Source organism: Somniosus microcephalus, chromosome 16 (assembly GCF_052327205.1).
Source record: "Somniosus microcephalus isolate GS21.2 chromosome 16, FLI_Smic_1.0, whole genome shotgun sequence".
Lineage (NCBI taxonomy): Eukaryota > Metazoa > Chordata > Chondrichthyes > Squaliformes > Somniosidae > Somniosus > Somniosus microcephalus.
The window spans coordinates 42,465,065-42,485,660 of record NC_141002.1 but is presented as its reverse complement, the minus strand read 5'-3'; the positions used below and the strand labels follow the sequence as shown (position 1 = coordinate 42,485,660).

Here is a 20,596-nt window from a genome sequence, read left to right as displayed (position 1 = left end):
ACCTTTTTAAAATATATTTTTGAGGCAATTGTTTCTGAAGCAAAAGTCACTTCAGCTCATCTCTGATTGATTAAAAGCAGGCATTGATAGTGATAACTGTTAATGTTGGTACAGTATCAAGAGAACAATATGGCAGATGAATAGCAATGAAAATGGCCTGCAATACTTCCAATGTAGTCTTTTTGTGGATGATTTAAATGCTGACCTTTACTGAACATTGCGGCTATGTTTACGCACAGTGTGAAATAATTATCATTACAGTTTTATTGTAGTCCTAAGCAATCTGAACACCTAATGACATTGAGTGCATTATATTATTTAGGATATTTATCCTTTGCATACTTAAGGGGAACCATCCTCTTGATGGGGCACTGTAGCAATAATTAATATGTTTGGGATTCTTTTTCCTGATAGGAAGAGTTTCAGGACCTGTATCGTACCAAGTCCTTTGTATTTTTGGGCTGTGGCGAAACTCTGCGGGATCAGATCTTCCAGGCACTGTTTCTTTATTCTGTTCAGGACAAAGTGGATCTGGAACACTTCATGCTGGTGCGAAAGGATAGCCATGACCATTTCTATAAATTGCAGGCAGAGATGCTACTGCATGGGATTAAAATAGTATCCTATGGAGACCGGTTTGAATGTATGCCTCAATATTTCCGTGATTTGGTGGCACAGATTTGCAGGCAGAGAAGCCCAGGTAAGTCATCTATTACTGGTGTTGAGTTCTCGTACAATGGTAATTTTGTTCCACATTGAGTATTACTTTAAGCTGCAAGCCTTTTTGAGACTGTGGATAGATGCTACAATTTTTATAGAACTTTTCTTTTAAAGTGTGGACAAATTAATCTTCGGATATAGAGAAGACAACAAGATAGGCAGACATAATACAATGGAACATTCTATATCATTTGATTCATGTCTTGGGCAGTGACACAGGTACAAGAATGAGAGATTGTGAGTACAAGTTCAACAGCACTTCTCATCCCATACTTGGGCAATTACTCCCAAAGCAGTCCTTTGATTGATTGCTCATTCTGCATGAGGACCAGAGCCATTATACTCTTCTTTCTTTCTTGTAAGTCTAAAAATTAGGTCTTCATGAATTAGCAATGGCAAGTATACTATAAAATCAGTCTCTTTTAATCTGACTCATAAGCTTTAAGGAACAAAGATCTTTAAATTGTTTGTAGTAACACCAATAGCCCCAGGTCTAATTTTGTAGGCTGGGTGAGGGAATAGGGGGAAAAAATCTCAACAACACAGATGGTTGGGTCCTAAAGATTTGAAATCTGATCTCTTAAAAGAGTCCTTCAAATGTTGCCACTTTCACCATTCCGTAAAACAGTGACACTCTCCGAAAGAAGAGGCAAATTGCAGACTCAAAACTAACTTGCCAAGACTATTTTTGCTTGTATCACAATTTTGTTTGAAGGGTGTAGTATTTTGAAGAAAGGTGGTATTACCTTTCAAGAAAACCCTGATTACCACCTTAGCTGTCCCTAAATCATCCATAGTTTAATTTGTGAACTACAGGAAACTTTGTGTTATCTGGAGGCTAAATGTCCGGCAAGCTCGAGCCACCGGCAAAAATCAGGAGCCGTTTTGTTAGGTTTTTTTTCTTCTCGTGGCTTTTTTTTTCAACAGTCAGGCTCTGCAAAGTCTCTCTGAAGCTGTTGCTAAGCTACAGAGACGCTACAGAGAGTACAGCTGACTGTTTAGAAGCTGTTGAGTGTTGCCAGATACGGAGCTGAAAAGCTCCGTATGCTTCAACATTAACGCTGGTTTGTCCGGCAATTTTGAGGGAACGGCAACAGCTCGGTCCCGTCGGTGCCGGATAGCACAAAGTTTCCTGTATATCTATATTAGATATAACATAATCTATAATAAACAGTGGCTGATATTTTTTCTGCTTCAGTGTTTACCAGCCCTGGCAAGCAGTGACAAAAAAAAATATTGGCTTGTATGTCTAAAGCGTACTTCTGTTTGTTCCACTCTGGTGTCCTGTTCACATTGGGCAATTGCCTGTCACACAGCTGATAGATTTGAATGTGAATCAATCCCACTTTAATTAAAATGTCTTCCATCTTATTGGTTCATATGCAAATTTATTAACTGAGATTCAAATTTACTAATTATAATTAGGTTTATGCAAATTTCTTTAAAAGGAAAAGCAAGCCAAGTGAAGCAATCAATTTGTCCTGTAAGCTGCCAATTAGTTAAATAAGTTTGGTAACATAATAAATATTTCAGAATAACAAGATTAAACTTAACTTAAAATGTCTTGTGTTTTGAGTGGATGCACTTAAGTGTAATGGCTAAAGTGTTATGCATACAGAAAGTGTGCACTATATGCAAGACTTTTAATATATTACTGTCAGATCTCGTGTGGTTATGCTCTGAGTGTTGGAGGATATGCTGTTGTACATGCTATGCCCAACAGGGCCACTGATTCATAGCACTGAATAAGTCAAGTTCTGTTTTCAATACTTGGTATTCTGGGATTTTTTTTACTGGTGCTTTAGGGATCAAGTTCCACTACTCTGTCTGTTATTCTGTGAAACTCATAAATTGGTGGCCTTTATATAACTCCTTTACTAGCGTTTTCAATTTTTATTCCTTACTATTTTAAAGCTGAGGATCCACAGCAAGATGGTATGCAAGATGTACCAGTTGGTGGTAGGCAATGTTCCCTGTAATTTCTTTTGGCCCTGCGCAGCCCCTTTAAGGGAAATTCAAAATACCGCACATGCACAGCTTTTACATTGAAATTGCTGCCACTGGCTGCGCGGGTTCCGTGGAGCACAGTGCGGACATGCAGCTTAAAGGGAACATTGGTGGTAGGTATCTGCTTTTTAGCAATACTTGGCAGTGGTTGGGTTTAACTGCCCTGTGGGTGGTCCTGGAATTTGGTGGCAATGGGGGTGATTTTTAAAAATATATATTTGTTCTCTGGATGTGGGTAATGCTGACACAGTACTGAAACAGCTTTTATCAAAGTCACAAATGACATCCTATGTGACTGTGTCAAAGGTAAACTATCCTTCTCGACCTGTCTGCAGCGTTTGACACCGTTGACCACACCATCCTCCTCCAACGCCTCTCCAGTGTCGTCCAGCTAGGTGTGACTGCACTTGCCTGATTCCATTCTGATCTATCTAATCGTAGCCAGAGAATCACCTGCAACGGCTTCTCTCCCACATCATTGCCTCTGGTGTCCCCCAAGGATCTATCCTTGGCCCCCTCCTATATCTCTTCTACATGCTGCCCCTCGGCGACATCATCTAAAAGCACGGTGTCAGTTTCCACATGTACGCTGATGACACCCAGCTCTACCTTAGCACCACTTTTCTCTTGACCCCTCCACTGTATCTAAATTGTCAGACTGCTTGTTCGACATCCAGTACTAGATGAGCAGGGATCTCCTCCAACTAAATATTGGGAAGACCGAAGCCATTGTCTTCGGTCCCCGCCACAAACTCTGTTCCCTAGCCACCGACTCCATCCTTCTCCCTGGCATCTGTCTGAGGCAGAACCACACTGTTCGCAACCTCGGTGTCATATTTGACCCTGAACTGAGCTTCTGACCACGTATCCGCGCCATAACTAAGACCGCCTATTTCCACCTCCTGTAACATCGTCTGACTCCGCCCCGCCTCAGCTCATCTGCTACTGAAACCCTCATCCATACATTTGTTACCTCTAGACTTGACAACGCGCTTCCAATGCACTCCTGGCCGGCCTCCCACATTCTACCCTACGTAAACTTGAGGTCATCCAACATTTGGCTGCCCGTGTTCTAACTCGCACCAAGTCCCGTTCACCCGTCACCCCTGTGCTCGCTGACCTACATTGGCTCCCAGTTAAGCAAAGCCTCGATTTTAAAATTCTCATCCTTGTTCTCAAATCCCTCCATAGCCTCGCCCCTCCCTATCTCTGTAATCTCCTCCAGCCCCACAACCCCCCGAGATATCTGCGTTCTTATAATTCTGACTTTTTGAGCATCCCTGATTCTAATAGCTTAGCCATTGGTGGCTGTGCCATCAGCTGCCAAGGCCCGAAGCTCTGGAATTCCCTCCCTAAATCTCTTCGCCTCTCTACCTCTCTTTCCTCCTTTAAGACGCTCCTTAAAACCTACCTCCATCTCCCCTAATTTCTCCTTATGTGGCTCGGTGTCAAATTTTGTTTGATAACGCTTCTGTGAAGCGCCATGGGATGTTTTATTACATTAAAAGCGCTGTATAAATACAAGCTGCTGTTGTTGCCGCCAAGGCTACATTTATTGCTCATCCCTAGTTGCTCTGAGAAGGTGGTGGTGGGCCATCTTTAACTGCTGAAGTCCTTGTGATGGTGCTCCTACAATTATTCTAGGCTTTAATGACACTGGATGATGCTGTTGTTTGGCAGAACTGGAGTGGGGGGTTTTGGAATATGGCAGTACTGCAGTGTTGGGTGCTGGGGTTTGGCAACACATGGAGGGGTGAGGGAGAATCCTTCTGAGACTGAGGTTTGGCAGAACTGGAAGGAAGTGTAAAATGTGGTGTTTGGCTCACTGGTGTCCGTCAAGAGTAAGAGGGGGCTGTATCTGGCAGCATCAAGGAGCGAGATTCTGGGCAGTACTGGTTTGTAATTTCCAAGAGATTGCTGCAAAGATTAAATTCAGCATTTTGTTGTTAGTTTCTGGACACAGTGGTCTAGAAGTTTGATCGCACCACGCCTACTTTTTAGGTGCATATGCCTCCAATATGCCGGGCAGGAAGCACGTGCTTATTACGAACTGGAAATGTGCTGCCTGTCATACTGGATTGGGCTGCTCCGTAGGAGTCCAGAGCACACGCCAGAACTATTTAAAGCAATGACTAAAATACTTGTTAAACTTGCCCAGCAACTCGTGGCGCTAACCGGCAGGGAGGACTTTGCACCAGCGCTGTTTAACGGGATCATCCACTGCTTACAGGTTAGTTGCTGGTTTGTTATTTGAGCCTGCTGGTCAACTTCTGTGTATTTTTTGGCTTGTTATCTTACACTGGAAACTTAATTTTGACTGCTGAGAAGACGATTTTGCTGGTGTTGCACTGTTTTTGGTTAACTTCACAACAGTTTGACTGCAGTCATGGGTGGTCTGATAAGGATGCATTTGGGTCTGGAGGAGGAGGAGGGAAAGCAGCAAGGAGGATAGCAGAGAGCAGGAGCAACTGCGACAAGAGGTATGAGAAGGAGGGCATACCCTCAGCAGGAATTCAGGGAGCACTTCTCTAGATAAACCTTTCAGAGAAGCAATGCATGAGATTCCTTACCTTCACAAAGAAGGCCGTTGCTGAGCTATGTCACCTGATGCAGCCATAACTTGAGTCTTGCACCAGGGCATAGACAACACTGCCTGTGGCTGTCAAGGTCACTGTGGTACTTTTATGGCACAGGCTCATTTCAGGCAGCAGCAGGAGACATCAGCAACATCTCACAATTTTCAATCTATTGTATTGGGGAGGTCATTGAGGCTCTCTACACTAGGAGGAACAGCTATATTATTTTCCCAATGGACAGAGTGAAGCAGGACAACAGAGCAGTCGGCTTTGCCCACCTGGCAGGCATCCCCAGGGTACAAGGTGCCATAAAACGCACCCACGTTGCCTTGCATTCTCCCCACAACCAGCCTGGTATCTTTATTAATCAAAAGGGATTCCACTCCTCAACGTACAGCTGGTTTGCGATTTACAGGCAGCGCATCATACGTCAGTCCTCTGTGCCGCCTTTATTCCAGCCATGCTGTCTGGTTACAGGCTGGTTACTTTGAGACCAGGGCAGTCCCCTCCAGACGTGGCTTACCACTCCTGTCAGGAACCCGGGCACAGCTGCAGAACTGGCCTACTATGAGAGCCATGCTACCGCCAGAAACGTCATCGAACAAACAATTGGCGTGCTCAAAGCAACACTTCAACTGTCTGGACTATTCGGGAGGAGTTTTGAGTACAGTCCTGAGTGGGTATCCTGATTTTTAGTCATCTGCTGTATGCTGCATAACTTTGTCCTCATGAGGGATCAGCCCTTACCGCCATCTGGCCAGCAACAGAAAGAGGCACATCAGCATGAAGAGTAGGAAGAGCAGGAGAGGCATCGAACACAAGTGCTTCTAGCTGCCAGAACTCTGAGCAGCTCATCGAAGAGCACTTCACCTAAACCCAGTACACAAATAGTCCCGCAATCCTTACTACCGTTCTTACTACCACCATCCGATTGCTTTCCTTCAGTTCAGCCTTATGGGTTTTGCCCTCACTTCACTACAATTATAAACACCAACACCAAATCCAGAACAAAAAACAAATTTATCAAACAATTCAATGTGATCTGTATCTAATAGTTAACAGGAATAATTATTTATCACCTTTATGAAAGCCCTTAATTCCTGTCTTGTGTGCTTGTTTATCTATCCAGCGCTCCTACAAAGTGTTTCCCCAGTGGCTACAGCTTGGGAGGTGGAAGCTTGCTGAGCTTCCAATAAGAACACTTCAGGTGGGTGAGCTCAAGCAGCTGTAGGCCTTGAGAGCCCGACTGCAGACTGCAGCATCTTGGCAGATTTCCACTACCCTTTGTGTGAAGAAATGTTTCCTGACATCACTCTTGCCTAGCTCTAAATTTAAGGTTTAAACTCCCATGGAACTAAGGCCACTCTCCTGGGACTGCGCCTCAGCACTCCTGCGGCTCTTGTGTGAGAGCAGGGTGCAGAAGTGACGTGACGATCTGAAAGCCCCTGTCAATAGCCAAGCTTTATCTTGCGTAGAGGAGGTAGCTGAGAGTTTATGCAGGTTCAGGTTTTATGAAGATAGGAGGGTGGAGAGGTTCGAGGAGAAGTGATGAGGAAACTCAGATGAAGATTGAGGTTAAGGGAGGAGATTACATAGAATTTACAGCACAGAAACACGCGATTCGCCACAACTGGTCTATGCCGGTGTTTAAGCTCCACATGAGCCTCCTCCCACTCTGCTTCATCTAACCCTATCAGCATATCCTTCTATTAAGAATTCACTGTGGAGCTTTGGCGGGAGGTAGACACCCAGGACTTGAAAGAAGAGGCAGGATAGGTGATAGTAGGTGAGGTACTCAATTGTGGAATAGAAGAAGCAGCTAAGGTGGGATCTGGTGATGAGAACCATGACATTTTAAGCAGTGGTTGGAACATAGCCATGCAGGGAAGCTTTAGTAAGGAGAAAGATTTCAGTCAGGCCCAGGATGGCAATACATTCATCTGTGATGAGCCTGTGGATGGGAAGAGCCTTGTTTGTAAGGGAGAGAATGGAGGGTGACATGGAGTGGGCCAGTGGTTGATGAGTTGGGGAGCACGTGGATAGAGCAGCCTTTGAAATGAGCTGGGTAAAGTGCCCACTAGGAGATTTAGAAGTCATCGCAATCCATTAGCAGTCTTTGCCAAGGCTGAAGGGAGATGGGATGAAGAAGTGACCAGCAAAAGGGAAGGAAATGGAAACTCGGGGTGCAGACATGAGTCTGTAGGCACATGCTGGAGCAGCCCAGCATCTGACCACTGTGATATGCTGTGATTGGAATGCTTGCAAGGAAGCATCTTACATCATGGTTAGTCAGGCATTCATATAAGTTAATGGTGCCACCGGGTCTCCTATCTCTGCTTCCTTTGAGAGTAGGAGCCTCCTCATGTATTATGGGGGCAATTTTAACCTAACCCACCCATGGGGAAACTGAGTGGATCAGGTGCAATGTTGGTTTTGCATCTTGCCTGATTTTACTCTCCATTAAAGACAATGGAGAGTAATATTGGACGGAATGTAAAACTGGTGGTCCACCTGACCCTGTGGGTTTCCCACCCGATGAGTTAGCTTAAAATTACTCCCGCTGCTTCTGCCAAAATGAAATCTGGCCCCCTCTGTTTACGGGTTTAGGTGTTGGTGACCTAGTGGTGGACACAGACCATCTCATGAAGCCTGATCTTTCTGACATTCCTTAGTAAACCTTCCTTGTCCGCTTCTAAAACCCCAGATAGGAGGATTCCTACTGGGAAACGCACTGCTGCCAGTAATTGTTTGAGCAGAAAATATGTTGAACAATTGGCACAAGATTCAGGCGAAACTAAATGCGGGCAAAAATAATTTATGAACAATCAAAAAATGGCATTGTAAGGATTTCAGTTACTTACCTGTGCCCTCAGAGTACTCAAACCCTGGGTAGCCATTTAGATTTGGTGTCCTACATAACCAAATATTGAACGTACGGACATACAAAAATGTTAGACAGCAAAAGCATAAAAATAGCAAACCAAGCACTGGTATTCATTTCTAGAGGGATAGAATTAAAAAGCAGAAAAGTTATGTTAAACTTATATCGAGCCTTGGTTAGAACACAGAGTACTGTGAACAGTTCTAGTCTTCATATTATAAAAAGGATATAAAAGCACTGGAGAAATGACAAAAAAGATTCACAAAGTTGATGCCAGGACTGAGGGTATACCTATCGGGAAAGACTGATCAGGCTGGGGCTCTTTAAAATTATGAAGGGGTTTGATAGAGTAGACGTACAAAAGATGCTTCCCCTTGTGGAGTGTCCAAAACTAGGGGCCATAAATATAAGATAGTCACCAATAAATCCAATAAGGAATTCAGGCGAAACTTCTTTACTCAGAGTGGTTAGAATGTGGAACTCACTACCACATGGAGTGGTTGAGGCAAATAGCATAGATGCATTCAAGGGGAAGCTGGATAAGCACATGAGGGAGAAAGGAATAGAAGGATATGGTGATAGGGTGACTTGAAGAGGGGTGGGAGGAGGCTTGTGGGGCATAAACACCGGCATAGACCAGTTGGGCTGAATGGCCTGTTTTTATCCTGTAAATTCAATGGCCTAGAAATTGGAGTAGGCTGGAAACTTGCTGGTGCCATCACAGGCCAAAGTTAACGGTCGTCCGAAATAATAGTGCAGGCAGGTATTTTGGTGCTGCCTGCTAACTTAAAGTAGCGCAGCGCAAAACCTGGAGTACTATGCTGGTTTTCTGGTGATAGTCTCAGCAGAAGGCCCAGTGTAGCGTGGCCGTAGCGTCCCTGGAGCAAAAGCAACGTTGTCTTAAAGCTAGCCTGATATTTTAGAAAGCAGTGTCGATCCCTTAAAGGGGAACCGCCTTCTAAAATGAAAAAAAACAAAAACCATTTTAAAAATAGGTAGGGGGTGCTAATGGGGCGCAAAGCAACTAGCGCCCAGGTGCGGCGATGTTTGCGCCGCTTGCGAAATTGACCGCACGTAAAAGAAATGGTAAAAGTGCTTTAGCGCTAACATTTGGCTCAACAAGCCAGAGAAGGGGTACCCAGGGCCTCGCACGCAGCACTCCAGCTTTGTGCAAGGGGTCAGCACTGCAAGAGCGGTCCTCTACCCACAGGGACCAGTAGGCCCTCCAGAAAGAACGATGTGGGACCAGATCACCGAGGCCGTCACTGCCAGCCGTGTCGCCCCCATGACCTGGCTCCAGTGCCCAAAGCAGCTTCATGACCTCAGACCAGTGGTCAAGGTTAGTGAATGCATCTTCAAAAGCCGTTGCCTACCAGCTGTACCACTAGCCTCAAACACTGCTCATTGCACGACATCTCCCCACCCCCCATCACTCACCTACCAACAATCTGTACCAAACACTAAGCGCACCTCCCATTCCTAGCTTCACCTCACCCCCTTGGAGGAGATGGTGCTGGCCATTCTTAGCAGGGGCATGGCCGAGGCCTTGGCCAGCAGCGGGGCTGAAAGGATACAAGATTCTTGTATCCTCGTACGTTATCCTCCTCCTCGCATCCCACTTCCTCCCCAATCCCACAATATCTTCTGATTTACAAGGTGCACATAGTGTAAGCATGCAGCTTTTGCTTTCCTGCCCTTCCCTCACCACAACTCTACCCTTGTGTCTTCCTCATTTCACCCACCAAGAAATCCAGCCTGCCCAGCCAGTGGTTGACCAAGAAGAGGGAGAGGAGAGTGAAGAAGAAGAAACAACTTCACTCGATTTGACGCTTCCAGCCCCTCGAGGTCACCCTGCAAGGCCATCTGCAGTGTCCCCCACTTAAAGTCAGCAGCCTTCCACCAGCCATGCTGCAGCCACTGGGGTAGCACTGCGTAACCTCACTAGGATAGGCAAAGGCACATGCAAGACAGTCACTAAGGGAATGCACAAGGGTGATTAGTTGATTTCTTGATGTTATATTGGATGGATGGATAGATGCATAAAGCTGGATTGGGAAGTTTGCTTTGTGGTGGCTTTTATTTCTGCATTGTGACCAAGAGGATGCTGTGATGGTCAGTAACAGGGAAGGTAAGGTGTGAGACAAATGTTGAAAGGGAAATTGGGGTTGTGGTCACTGGTACCGCAGGCAGATGATGAAATCCCGGATATCCCGGCCAGAAAGGGACTGCCTGGGTTGCGTCTTACTCTTCCCTCTGCGAGCGGATGCTGGAAATCTGAAATAAAAGCCGAAAATGCTGGAAATACTTGGAAGGTCAGGCAGCATCGCAACCTGAGACCTTAATTCTGTTTCTTTCTCCACGGATGCTGCCTGACCTACTGGGTGTTAACAGTATTTTCTGTCTTCTCGGAGGCCTTTATCATCCAAAGCCTTGGAAGTGTTCAGCTGCACTCCCTGCACACTTTAAAAACTTTTAACATCTATTGCACCAAGCCACAACTTTAGTTAAAAAAAAAAAAAGTCCAAAAGCTTAAATCCAAACTTAACTGTAAGAAGTGCTGACAGAGTCTCTACAGAGCTGCTTCACGCTTTTCTGAGCGTGCTTAGGACCCAGCGATGTTTGCAGACGTAGCATCAAGTCAGGTGTTGCATGTGGATTGACATCATGCTCTGCTCATTTACATTTCAGGGGCCAGCGCTGTCAATGGCAGCGCTATGGCCCTTACCAAAATGGTGGCTGCTGTGTCCCGGGCTGAAGGTGGCCGCCATTTTTTTTTGCAGTAAACCAGTGTTAACTGCCGGTGCACAGGTATGGAATTTCTAGGCCTATGTAACTATGTAAAAGACCAGCTGGTACATCTAGCCTGTCCAATACAGTTGTGACACCTTACGCATCAGATCAAGAGTGCCCTTACCCCCTAGATGCCTTGTAGTCTCCAGGGAGAGGCGAAAGACCAGATCAGAAACCCAATTACGGAAAATAAACCTGGAACATTTCTCTTTGATCCCCCTAGGCAATCAAAAATAGTCCAGGCAACCACGTTGACCATGATTTTTATTATTTGATACCTACTTTTGATATGACGTGATCTCTGTCACAGTCAGGAACCTGGTCCAGCTCTTTCTTGAAGGTATACAGCGAATCAGCACTTGCTGCAGAAACTGGCAACTTGTTCCATAGATCTACTATTCTCTGGGAATAGAAGAACCGTCTAACATCTAAACTGTTTCTTCCCTTGCGGAATTTATATGCATGAGCCCTGGTCTTCCCCAACCTATCTAATTGAAATAATTCATTAGCGCGTACATCTAGTCCTTTCATTATTTTATAGACCCCAATTAAATTATCCTCAAATCTACGCTTCTCTAAAGTATATAGACCCAGCTCTTTAAGACTATCTGGGTAGCTAAGGTATTTTAAACTGGGAATCATTCTTGTGGCCCTCCTCTGATCCATTTGCAAAGCCTCAATATCCCCCACCATGTGAGGGGACCAAAACTGGACTCTGTATTCTAAATAAGGCCTAACCAAGGTCTTGTACAAGGACAAAATGGTACGGTTTGTTTTGCAATAAATAGTTCTGTAAATGCAGCTCGGAACCCTATTTGCTTTAGCTATAGCTTCACGACATTGGTCATGTACATTTAGAGAATTATGAACTATGATACCAAGATCTTTTTCTTTCACCACAGGCTTCAGTTCTGTTCCTTGTAAGGTGTAAATATGCTTAGCATTGGTCCTACCCACAGGCATAACATGCACTTCTCTACGTTAAATGCCACTTGCCAAACATGGACCCATTCCCCCAGCACATTGAGATCTGTTTGCTTTTGTTTAGTCTTCTCCACAGTTCTAACACCTGCATAAATCTTCATATCATCCACAAACTTGCAGATCATTTCTCCAATCCCTTCATCTAGGTCAGTCATAGATATATAAAGAGCAAAGTCCCTAACACTGATCCCTGTGGGACCGGTCTCCAAACAGATCCACAGACATAACAACTGTCTGTATATGGGCATGCAGCCAATTCTTTATCCACTGTAACAGCTTACCACTAATTCCACATGATTCTATCTTGTGGAGTAACATTGTGAGGTACCTTATCAAATGCTTTCTGAAAATCCAGATAGACAATGTCTGCTGGGCTACCCTCATCCACTAACCTGGTGGCTTCTTCATAAAAATCCAATCAAATTAGCAAGACACAACCTCCTTTTCCAGAAGCCGTGTTGGGTGTCCCTGATGACTTCTCCATCTAGGTGATCATATAGAGCAGCTCTTATGATCTCTTCGAGTATCTTACCTATAACTGGTCAAACCAATAGGCCTATAGCTCCCTGGTTCTGCCTTGTCACCCTTTTTGAAAATTGGAACTACATGGGCATCCTTCCAGTCCACGGGAACAGTCCTTGACTCCAGCGAGCTGTTAAAGATGCGGGCAAGGAGCTCGGAAAACATATGCCCATCTCTTTAAGAACGCTCGGCTGGCTGTCATCTGGGCTGGCAGCCGGGTTTATTTTAAAGTTTCTAATTCTATCTTCATCTGTTTTAACATTTACAATTTTTCTGTTAGCAGTGCAACTTCCTGCTGGTAGTTGAGCATTGTCATCAGGAATAAAGGCTGATGCAAAGTAATTATTTAATATCTCTGCTATCTGCTGGAGGTCCATTTGCATCTGTCCATGAGAATCTTTCAATGGCCCTATATAATTTTTAATGTTTTGTTGAGTTTTAACGTAGCTGAAAAAAGCTTTTGTTATTTCTATCCTAATTGTCCATTGTCCTTCTTCCGTGACCTTTAAGCTGTTCTGATAGCAGCTTTTCTTTTCTTTAATTGTGCATAATTTTAAAACATAAGAAATAGGAGCAGGAATAGGCTATTCAGCCTTTCGAGTCTGCTCCGCCATTCAATAAGATTATGGCTGATCTTCTACCTCAACTTCACCTTCCCGCACTATCCCCATATCCCTTGATTCCCTTGGTATCCAAAAATCTATCGATCTCTGTCTTGAATATGCTCAACGACTGAGCCTCCACAACTCACTGGGATAGAGAATTCCAAAAAATCACAACCCTCTGAGTGAAGAAATTTCTTCCCCTCTCAGTCCTAAATGGCTGACCCCTTATTTTAATACTGTGACCCCTAGTTCTAGACTCCCCAGCCAGGGGAAACATCCTCCCTACATCTACCCTGTCAAGTCCTTTAAGAATTTTGGTATATTTCAATGGGATCACCTCTTCTAAACTCCAGAGAATATAGGCCTAGCCTACTCAATCTCTCCAAATAGGACAATCCCCTCATCCCTGGAATCAGTCTGGTGAACCTTCATAGCACTTCCTCTATGGCAAGTATATCCTTCCTTAGGTAAGAAGACCAAAACTGTACACCGTACTCCAGGTGCGGTCTCACCAAGGTCCTATATAATTGTAGTAAGACTTCTTTACTCTTATACTCCAATCCCTTTGTAATAAAGGCTAACATACCATTTGGTTTCCTAATTGCTTACTGTACCTGCATGTTCACTTTGTGGTTTGTGTACAAGGATACCCAGGTCCCTCTGAATACCAACATTTCCCAGTCTCACCATTTAAAAAATATTCTGCTTTTCTATTTTTCCTACCTTCACACTTCTCCACATTATATTCCATCTGCTATGTTCTTGCCCATCTATATCCCTTTGCAGTCTCTTTGCGTCCTCCTCACAACTTACTTTCCCATCTAACTTTGCATCGTCAGCAAACTTGGGTACATCCCCTCATCTAAGTCATTAATATAGATTGTGAGTAGCTGAGGCCCAAGCACTGATCCTTGCGGTACCCCACTAGTTACAGCCTGCCAACCCGAAAGTGACAGTTTATTCCTACTCTCTGTTTTCTCTCCGTTCACCAATCTTCAATCATTATACATTACCCCCATCCCATGAGCCCTAACTTTGTGTAATAACCTCTTGTGTGGCACCTTATCGAATGCTTTCTGAAAATCCAAATATGCTATATTCATTGGTTCTCCCTTATCTACCTTGCTAGTTACAACCTCAAAAGCTCGAACAGATTTGTCAAACATGACTTCCCTTTCATAAATCCGTGTCGACTCTGCCCAGTCATATTATTATTTTCTGTTACCATATCCTTAATAATAGGTTCTAGCACTTTCTCTACTACTAATGTCAGGCTAACTGGTCTATAATTCCCTGTTTTCTCGCTCCCTCTTGAATAGCGGGGTTATGTTTGCTACCTTCTAATCCACGGAATCTAGGGAATTCTGGAAGATCAAACCCAATGCATCCACTGTCTCTGTAGCTAACTCTTTTAAAACCTTAGGATGTAGACCATCAGGTCATGGGGATTTGTTTACTTTTAGTCTCATTAATTTCTCCAGTACAATTTCTTTACTAATAAATTCTTTAAGTTCCTCATTCTCGCTAGACCCTTGGTTCCCCACTATTTCTGGAATGTTATTTGTGTCTTCTACCGTGAAGACAGATACAAAGTATTTGTTTAATGTCTCTGCCATTTCCTTATTCCCTGTCATAATTTCTCCTGTCTCTGCCTCTAAGGGACCCATGTTTACTTTTGCTATTAATATATATCTTTGTTTTCCTAAAAATTACATTCTTTTTATCTGAGAAAGTTGTACAGGTATTAATACTTGTCCACCCCACTGCTCAATAACCATGCCCCAACAGAAACTTCGGCAAAGCACAAAATGGGCAGAATTTCAGCAGGATGGAAATCTTGTCCATTTTCTGTAAGTGGTTTAAAGTTGGTTAAGTACTATAGCCAGATTTTCTGTAACTGGCTGCCCAATTAACGGCTTTACAATGGGCAGCTCTCACCAGGAAATCAAGGCTATAGTATTTAACCAACTTTAAACTACTTTAACGTAACTTAATTGAAATGCCAGCTGTTCCCTGAGTGTACACCTACACCTAATACTAATAATACTGGAGTTGTGCAGCAACCTTTTCATATTACATTTTATGTTGTTACCCGAGATTCAGTAAAATCTACATCTTACAATAAACAAATGCTCTGCTCCCAAGAGCTGTTTTAAAGGGTGGAGTGAACATGAATAGGTTTGTAGTTCTGGTCCTGGTCAAACACAAGAACCTAAATATTGGTGGTTGCATAGTTAAGAAAACTGAATCATTATGATTAGAGAAAGTGTTTCTATGAAGAACACCTGTCTCCCAAGTTGGAAGAAGGGCTCAGCCTGAAGCATTGATCCACCTGTTCTCTCCACTGACCGGTGTTTTTCTAGGAATTTTCTGTTTGTATTTCAGATTTCCAGCATGTGAATTTTTTGTTTCTTATTTCTAAGTTGGAAGATTAGCTTGCTTACTTAATGTGGTTAAGGTGCAATTCATCCGTAAATACAAGTATTTTTATCTTCAATATTGAAACTTTTGTTTCTGGCCTTTTCTTAATGAAAACTTGTGAAAGGAAAATAAGCAGTTTTTTCTTCCTTTGTGATGTCACGAGGACTGACCAGAGAGAAACTTCTGACATTAAGAATTATCTTTAACAGTACTGGTTCAGGATCCAGAATTGAGTATTTTCTCTCTTCCAACACGTGGTAAATCAATTTCCTAAGTGAATGGTCTGATGCACTATTCCAGTAGTTAAAAAATAATCTAATAATATTACCTCTAATCCTGCATTTACTTGAATGTTGTACAGATTGCTTCATCTGCATGAATGAAAAACTGGTTTATTTGTTAATTAACATTGGTTTATTTTTTCAGATGGTTCCTCTGCAGATAGTACAAGTCTATTGCTAGGTAAGATAACGTGCAGTAACACTCACACCCCCGCCCCCCGCCCCACAGAAAAAAATCTTGTAATCCTAAGAAGCTAAAAGTATTTTTAATGTATTGATATATGGGATGTCGTCTTAAAATCCAATGTGATTGAAACAATACTGGATTTACAAGTCGGCTATGCAATGAAAATTTGGGGAACTTGGGGAAGAACAGGTCTTTTCAGTGAAATATGGAACTTGGGGTAGAGGGGATGATGCAGTGAAGGTGGAAAATCCTTTATTAAAATCGCTATTTGCAATGGAGAGTTTGTTCCCTTCCTGCCAACGTAAAAAATACTTTTTAACTATAGTAAGAGTGCTGATTTACAATAAATCTATTTCTACCATTATGCTTTTTTTAAATTGCAAACCGAGGGAAAGGCCCAAGACCTACAGCAGAGGACCCCACCAAGATTGAAAAAATAGAAAAACAGTGAAGTAATGATCAGATACAATAGCAAAATACTGCGGATGCTGGAAATCCGAAATAACAACAGGAAACGCTGGAAATACTCAGCAGGCCAGGCAGCACCTGTGGAGCGAGAAACAGAGTTAATGTTTCAGGTCGAAGACCTTTTGTCATAAGAACATAAGAACATAAGAAATAGGAGCAGGAGTAGGCCAATCGGCCCCTCGAGCCTGCTCCGCCATTCAATAAGATCATGGCTGATCTGATCCTAACTGCCAATCCACTATCACAGAACCATCTCCTGAATCTAACAGAGTTAGACACATGAAATAGGAGCAGGATCAGGATACACGGCCCCTGGGCCCGCTCCGCTACCCACAGGGCCATGACCGATCCGAACCTAGACTCATGTCCAAATTCCTGCCCGCTCCCCGTAACCCTTAATTCCCTTTACTTCTAGGAAACTGTCTATTTCTGTTTTAAATTTATGTAATGATGTAGCTTCTACAGCTTTTTGGGGCAGCATATTCCATGGACCTACCACCCCCTGAGTGAAGTAGTTCCTCCTCATCTCAGTTTTGAAAGAGCAGCCCCTTATTCTAAGACTATGCCCCCTAGTTCTAGTTTCACCCATCATCGGGAACATCTTCCCCGCATCCACCCGATCCAACCCCTTCACAATCTTATATGTTTCAATAAGATCGCCTCTCATTCTTCTGAACTCCAATGAGTAGAGTCCCAATCTACTCAACCTCTCCTCATATGTCCATCCCCTCATCCCCGGGATTAACCGAGTGAACCTTCTTTGTACTGACTCGAGAGCAAGTATGTCCTTTCTTAAGTATGGACATCAAAACTGTACGCAGTATTCCAGGTGCGGTCTCACCAATACCTTGTACAGCTGAAGCAATACCTCCCTATTTTTATATTCTATCCCCCTAGCAATGAAAGCCAACATTCCATTAGCCTTCTTAATCACTTGCTGCACCTGCATACTAACCTTTTGAGTTTCGTGCACCAGGACCCCCAGATCCCTTTGTACTTCAGTACTTTCCAGTTTCTTGCCATTAAGATAATAACTTGCTCTACGATTTTTCCTGCCAAAGTGCATAACCTCACACTTTCCAGTATTGTATTCCATCTGCCAAATCTCTGTCCACTTACTTAGCCTGTCTATGTCCCCTTGCAGGTTTTTTATGTCCTCCTCACTCACGACTTTCCCTCCCATCTTAGTATCATCTGCAAACTTTGCTATGTTACACTGGGTCCCCTCCTCCAAATCATTAATATAGATTGTAAAGAGTTGGGGACCCAGCACTGACCCCTGCGGAACACCACTAGTTACTGATTGCCAGTCTGAGAATGAACCATTTATCCCAACTCTCTGCCTTCTGTTAGATAGCCAATCCTCTATCCATGCCAGAATATTACCCCCAATCCCGTGATTTTTTATCTTAAGCAATAATCTTTTGTGTGGCACCTTGTCAAATGCCTTTTGGAAGTCTAAATACACTACGTCCACTGGTTCCCCTTTATCCACCCTATACGTTACTTCCTCAAAGAACTCCAGCAAATTTGTCAAACATGACTTCCCCTTCATAAAACCATGCTGACTTTGTCCTATTAAATTATGATTATCCAAATGTCCTGTTACTGTCTCCTTAATAATGGACTCCAAAATTTTACCAACCACAGATGTTACGCTAACCGGTCTATAGTTTCCAGCCTTCTGTCTACTGCCCTTTTTAAATAAGGGTGTTACATTAGCAGTTTTCCAGTCTGCCGGGACCTTTGCCGAGTCCAGGGAGTTTTGGAAAATTATTACCAATGCATCCACAATCCCTACCGCCACTTCCCTCAAGACCCTAGGATGTAAGCCATCAGGTCCAGGTGATTTATCCGCCTTGAGTCCCATTATTTTACCGAGTACCACTTCCTTAGTGATTTTGATCGTGTTTAGCTCCTCCCCCCCCTTTAGCCCCCTGTTTGTCCAGTGTTGGGATATTCTTAAGGCTAAAAATTCAGTTTGGGGCGCCAAGCTCGCCTGGGCGCCGGAATTACCGCTGCGAGCGGAGCCACTTGCGCCATCCGGATATTCAGTTTCTGCGCCCCAAATGGAAGCGGGCCGTTAAACGAGGCTTCCCGCGCCCCGCTTGGGGCGCTGAAACTGAATATCGGCGCGCTAAGGGCCGCAGCGCCGCACGCTGCGGCACGGCAGGCTGCGGTACTGCAGGCCTTCCTCCCACTGTTAAGGGGGAGGTGCCTGCAACAGCGCGATCCCCGCTCGCGAGTGCCGGCAAATGAGCCCGGCACCAAGGAGAAGTGCCGGGCTTTCGGGAAACAGCCGGCAATGCCGCGGGGGTGGTGGTGTAGGAGGCCGGGGACGGAGGTGCGGGCAGGCGGGCGCCGAAAAAGCGGCCGGCCGCACCTCCACCTTAACTAGCGCCACTACCGCCACAGGTAGGGCCCTGTGTACCGGTCGCTATTTGCGGCCGGCGCTGAAGAGGCGGGTGCGACCAAATATGGCCATTGGGGCGATAGCGGGGCGCTGCGCACACCGATGACGTCATCGGTGGCGGCGCAACGCTACAGGCTAACGCCGCCATTAGCGCCCCGCTAAATATCGCGGTAGGTGTGGCCAGTGGCGCAAAAGCCACTGAGTGCCCTCTTTGGGCGCAAACTGGTGGCGCAGGCCACTGAATTTCTAGGCCTTAGTGTCTTCTACTGTAAAGACTGATGTAAAATATTCATTCAGTGTTTTTGCCATCTCCATATTTCCCACCATTAATTTCCCGGTCTCATCCTCTAAAGGACCAACATTTACTTTAGCCACCCTTTTTCTTTTTATATAACTATAAAAACTCTTACTATCTGTTTTTATATTTTTTGCTAATTTACTTTCATAATCTATCTTCCCTTTCTTAATCAATCTTTTTGTTATTTTTTGCTGTCTTTTAAAGTTTTCCCAATCCTCTATCCTCCCACTAGATTTGGCTACCTTATATGCCCTTGTTTTTAGTCGAATACTATCCTTAATTTCTTTACTTAGCCACGGATGGCTGTCTTTTCTTTTACACCCTTTTCTTCTCAGTGGAATATATATTTTTTGGAAGTTGTAAAAGAACTCCTTAAATGTACACCACTGATCATGTATCGTCTTACCCTTTAATCTATTTTCCCAATCCACTCTACTCAATTCCGCTCTCATACCTTCATAGTCTCCTTTATTCAAGCTTAGCACGCTTGTTTGAGATCCAACCTTCTCACCCTCTAATTGAATATGGAATTCAACCATGTTATGATCACTCATTCCAAGGGGATCCTTTACTAGGACATTTTTAATTAATCCTGTCTCATTACACAGGACCAGATCTAAGGTTGCTTGCCCCCTGGTCGGTTCAGTTACATACTGCTCAAGAAACCCATCCCTAATACACTCAATGAACTCATCCTCAAGGCAGCCCTGCCCAATTTGATTTGTCCAATTAATATGATAGTTAAAATCCCCCATAATTATAGATGTTCCCTTATTACAAGCCTCAACTATTTCCTGACTGATACTCCGTCCAACAGACTTGCCACTGTTCGGAGGCCTATAGACTACGCCCATTAGTGTTTTTTTCCCCTTATTATTCCTTACCTCCACCCAAACTGTTTCATTATCCTGATCTTTTGACCCAATATCATTTCTCTGTATTACAGTGATTCCTTCCTTTATTAACATAGCCACCCCACCTCCCCTTCCTTCCTGCCTGTCCTTCCTGATCGTTAAATAACCTGGTATGTTTAATTCCCAGGCATTGTCACCCTGCAGCCATGTTTCTGTAATGGCCACAAGATCATACCCATATGTAGTTATTTGTGCCATTAACTCGTCTATTTTGTTACGGATGCTACGTGCATTCAGATAGAGAACTTTCAAAGATGTTTTGTGACACTTAGTTCCTGCTTTTGCCCTTTTTATTACTTTACCTTTTACTCCATACCTTCTGCCCCTTCCTGACACGCTCTGGTTTTTAATTTCCCCACTGCTACCTAAGTCTATGACCTTCTCTGTTGTCATTTTTATGATTTGCTCTCTAGGAATCTCCCCCCCACTAGTTAGTTTAAAGCCCTCTCTACAGCCCTAGTTATATGATCCGCCAGGACTCTAGTCCCAGCACTGGCCAAGTGAAGCCCGTCCCAACGGAACAGCTCCC

General features: G+C 44.0%; 1 protein-coding gene across 4 annotated transcripts in view; it reads left to right on the top strand.

Annotated features, from left to right (window-relative positions):
- LOC147106105 (protein FAM118A-like) overlaps positions 1 to 20,596 on the top strand; it is a 70,208-nt gene that overhangs the window by 38,573 nt on the left and 11,039 nt on the right. For 3 of the 4 annotated variants that reach the window (XM_086008873.1, XM_086008871.1, XM_086008870.1), the window contains exons 7-8: positions 415 to 700; positions 15,933 to 15,968. In XM_086008873.1, coding sequence (XP_085864999.1) covers positions 415 to 700; positions 15,933 to 15,968 — 322 coding nt within the window. The remainder of the gene's footprint in view (positions 1 to 414; positions 701 to 15,932; positions 15,969 to 20,596) is intronic. The other variant, XM_086008874.1, reaches the window with a different exon arrangement.